At 55.9% G+C, this 3,043-nt stretch overlaps 1 protein-coding gene across 1 annotated transcript in view; it reads right to left on the bottom strand.

Annotated features, from left to right (window-relative positions):
* Positions 1 to 77: 77 nt before the first annotated feature.
* The window catches only part of fastk (Fas-activated serine/threonine kinase), a 13,687-nt gene continuing 10,721 nt past the window's right edge, over positions 78 to 3,043 (bottom strand). The window contains exons 7-10 of the mRNA XM_015368948.1: positions 2,576 to 2,667; positions 1,379 to 1,979; positions 1,192 to 1,306; positions 78 to 693 (exon numbers count right to left, since the gene is read on the bottom strand). Of these exons, the coding sequence (XP_015224434.1) occupies positions 607 to 693; positions 1,192 to 1,306; positions 1,379 to 1,979; positions 2,576 to 2,667 (895 nt within the window). The 3' untranslated portion in view covers positions 78 to 606. The remainder of the gene's footprint in view (positions 694 to 1,191; positions 1,307 to 1,378; positions 1,980 to 2,575; positions 2,668 to 3,043) is intronic.

The following is a 3,043-nucleotide window of genomic DNA, read 5'->3' as shown; positions in this document are numbered from 1 at the left end:
TGACTCCATCCTGGAGAGAAATATCAGCTGTGCTGCTGCAGAAGAAGAAGAAGAAGTAAAGAAATGGAGCCGCTGCAGCTGGTTTCAGCTTTTATAGACATTTCAGCTGATAAGAGAATATAAACAACCTTCTGTCCGTCCTCCCAGATACACAAATAAATACTCTGACTCCTCCCACCTTTGGCACATGCTTAAAACAGTCCCTCATGCATCACAGTTACCATGGATACACAAGAAAATGAAACCCTGCCCTCAGAACCCCATTACATTCACTCACACCTGCAGGCTGCCGCAAAGCCTGATGGGAATCAGAGTCCACCATGGCAGCCAATCAGAGCTCACCATGGCAGCCAATCAGGGTCCAGCATGGCAGCCAATCAGAGCTCACCGTGGCAGCCAATCAGAGTCCACCATGGCAGCCAATCAGAGCTCACTGTGGCAGCCAATCAGAGTCCACTGTGGCCGCCCTCGGCCGCCAATCAGAGTCCACCTGGGGAAGCCACAGTAACCAATCAGAGTGGCTGAGCTGCTCCTTGCAGACAGGAAGTCTTGAGCAGGTCCACTGAGACGCGTTCTGACGGATCTGGCCCCGCCCCCTCGGCGAGGTCATAATGGGACGTCCAGCAGCTTCTGGTGCAGGTACTGCTTCACTTCCTCGATGCCGTTCAGCTTCTCCAGCTCATGGTACGGCAGCTGAGGGAGGACAAAAGAGACAGTGGGTCACATCCAGTCCAGAACAGAACGGCACCACCACCCCACAGGGTCCCACTGAACCGCTAGAAAGGCCCGGTTCTAGTCCAACATTTAGAACATTGTGGAGCTACTTTGTGGTTCCATTGCTGAGGTTCTGAGGCTTTCAGAGCATTTATGTTCTGATCAGAACAGCAGAGGGCGCTGTGGGTCGAATCTGACTGACAGCAGAGCAGAAGCATGATGAAATCCCCTTTGTTACTGAGCTGATGCTAAGCTAACATTAGCCTGGCCTAAGGAACTGGGTCGGTCCTCTCTGAACCTCTACCTGCTGTGAGGGATTGCTGCAGTCAATGACGGGACCATCTGGTTGATCTGGATCTATGAAGTCACATGAAGGGAGCGGAGCATAGAAATAAGCTGAATAGAATAGTAACTTCTGCTGAGTAGCAGGGTTCTGGTTCTGACCCGACCCAGGTTCTGATTGCTCTTTGGACTGACCTGCAGGATGATGTAGCCCAGCAGTTGCAGGTGACGGTCCCTCATGGCCCTGGAGCCCACCAGGACCTCCGAGTTGTGGCAGTAGTGCCACTTGTCGTTAACGGACATAACGACCCTGCTCAGAGGACAGCGGGGTTTAGAGGGGCGCTCCGGTTCTGCGGGGGCCGCTTACCGAGGGGACACTGACCTGCGGATCTGCCTCTGCTCTGGCCGGGGCCCTTCTGGACCGGCCTCGTCGGGGGCGGCCCCCCTTTCGGCTCCAAAGCCGGCCGCCTCGCAGTCCGTCTGCTGGACCTCTGGGGCCGCTGCGGGCCCCTCATCCTCCAAGATCTTCCCAATGGAAAACTGGAAGAGGGAGTCGGGGGCCAGGGCCCCTGGAGGTGCCTGGGGCGGGGCCAGGCCATCGGAGGGAGGGCTGCTTAGCGTGGAGCTGTCCTGGCTCTCTACAGACTGCTCCTTGGCCAGACCTGAGTAGTACTGAGCTGCAGGGATGAAGTAGGGGCCGTAGTCCAGGGCCCCGCCGTTGGTGCCGGCGCGGGGCTCCTCTGCGGGTGCTGGAGCCCCCCCTATGCTGCACATGCGGTGAGCCCTGAAGGGCCTGTCCTCTGTAGCTCCGCCCCCTCCTTCGGCAGCCGCAGCGGGCGGCTCGCTACCGTCCTCCACCGCCGTTTCCGTGGTAACTGGTCCAGCCCCGGGCTTGACTGTGACGGCGATGCAGGGAGGAGGGACGCAGGGTCCGGACCTGATGGGCAGAACCCTCCCAGAACTGTCCAACCATAAGATGAAGTCTGCAGGAGGAAACAGAAACCACGGGTCAGAGGAGGTTCTGTAGAAGCCAGGATGCCCTACGTAGAACCGGCCGGTACAGACCGCCTTAGACCTCCTGAGGTCCAGAACCTTTCTGACCAGCTCAGCAAACTCTGCACAATCCCACAGATCCCTCAGGGTTCCCCCTGGGTTCTGGCCTGGGCAGCTCCAGAACCGCTCAGGATCCATACCGAATCGCTCCTCGGTTGTCCTGCAGATGGTTTTGGATCACTGTCAGAAGTTCTGGTTTGTTCTGCTGTGGTCTGTGGTGGCACAGACCTCTCAGTTTGTTCCCCAGTTCCCAGTTAATCATAGTTCTGGCCTGAAGCTCCTACAGGTCACCATGGAAACCCCGCTGACCTGCGGACCTGCAGCAGGTCCACAGGTCCCTGATGTCTGCAGCAGAGGATGGAGTCCAGCTGAGATCTTTCATCCAGCTGAGAGTGGAGCAGCAGGTCTGAGCTACAGGGGGGGTCTTTCTGGCCACAGAACCATATAGTACCTGAGCATAGTGCTGAAGTACCAGCAGAACTGTGTGTAGTACTGTGCTGGGATCTAATAATGAGCACTGTAGTACCTGTGTGGTATCCAGGGGGCAGCACCTCATCCTGGTTGAAGCTCTGCTCTCCCAAAAGCTGCCGCAGGGCTTCAGCCACCAGACCTTTATAACTGACATCAAAAGGATCCAATCAGAACATCAGAAAAACACAATCAAGCAACAGTTTACTACAATCAAAACATAACTATGATCTTTGGGTGGGCGGAGCTGGGCAGGAACCAAAGCACATGAGGGGAGCTTCAAGTACAGGCTCTGCCCCTTTGATCATGAGACCACCCCCTTTGATCAGTTCATTACATCCGTTTGATCTGATCTCTTATTTCAGTCTCACACTCCCTTTAGCCCCAGGTTTATGTCCCCGTTGATCCTAGCAGCACACCTCCAATTACACCCAGAACCATGCCCCCTTTGATCCCAGAAACCACAGCCCCATTTGATCCCAGAAACCACAGCCCCATTTGATCCCAGAAACCACAGCCCCATTTG

Source organism: Cyprinodon variegatus, unplaced genomic scaffold (genome assembly GCF_000732505.1).
Source record: "Cyprinodon variegatus isolate N-32 unplaced genomic scaffold, C_variegatus-1.0 Scaffold2273, whole genome shotgun sequence".
In the NCBI taxonomy this organism is placed as follows: Eukaryota; Metazoa; Chordata; class Actinopteri; order Cyprinodontiformes; family Cyprinodontidae; genus Cyprinodon; species Cyprinodon variegatus.
Note: the sequence above shows the minus strand (reverse complement) of the source record. Positions and strands in the feature narration are given on the sequence as shown.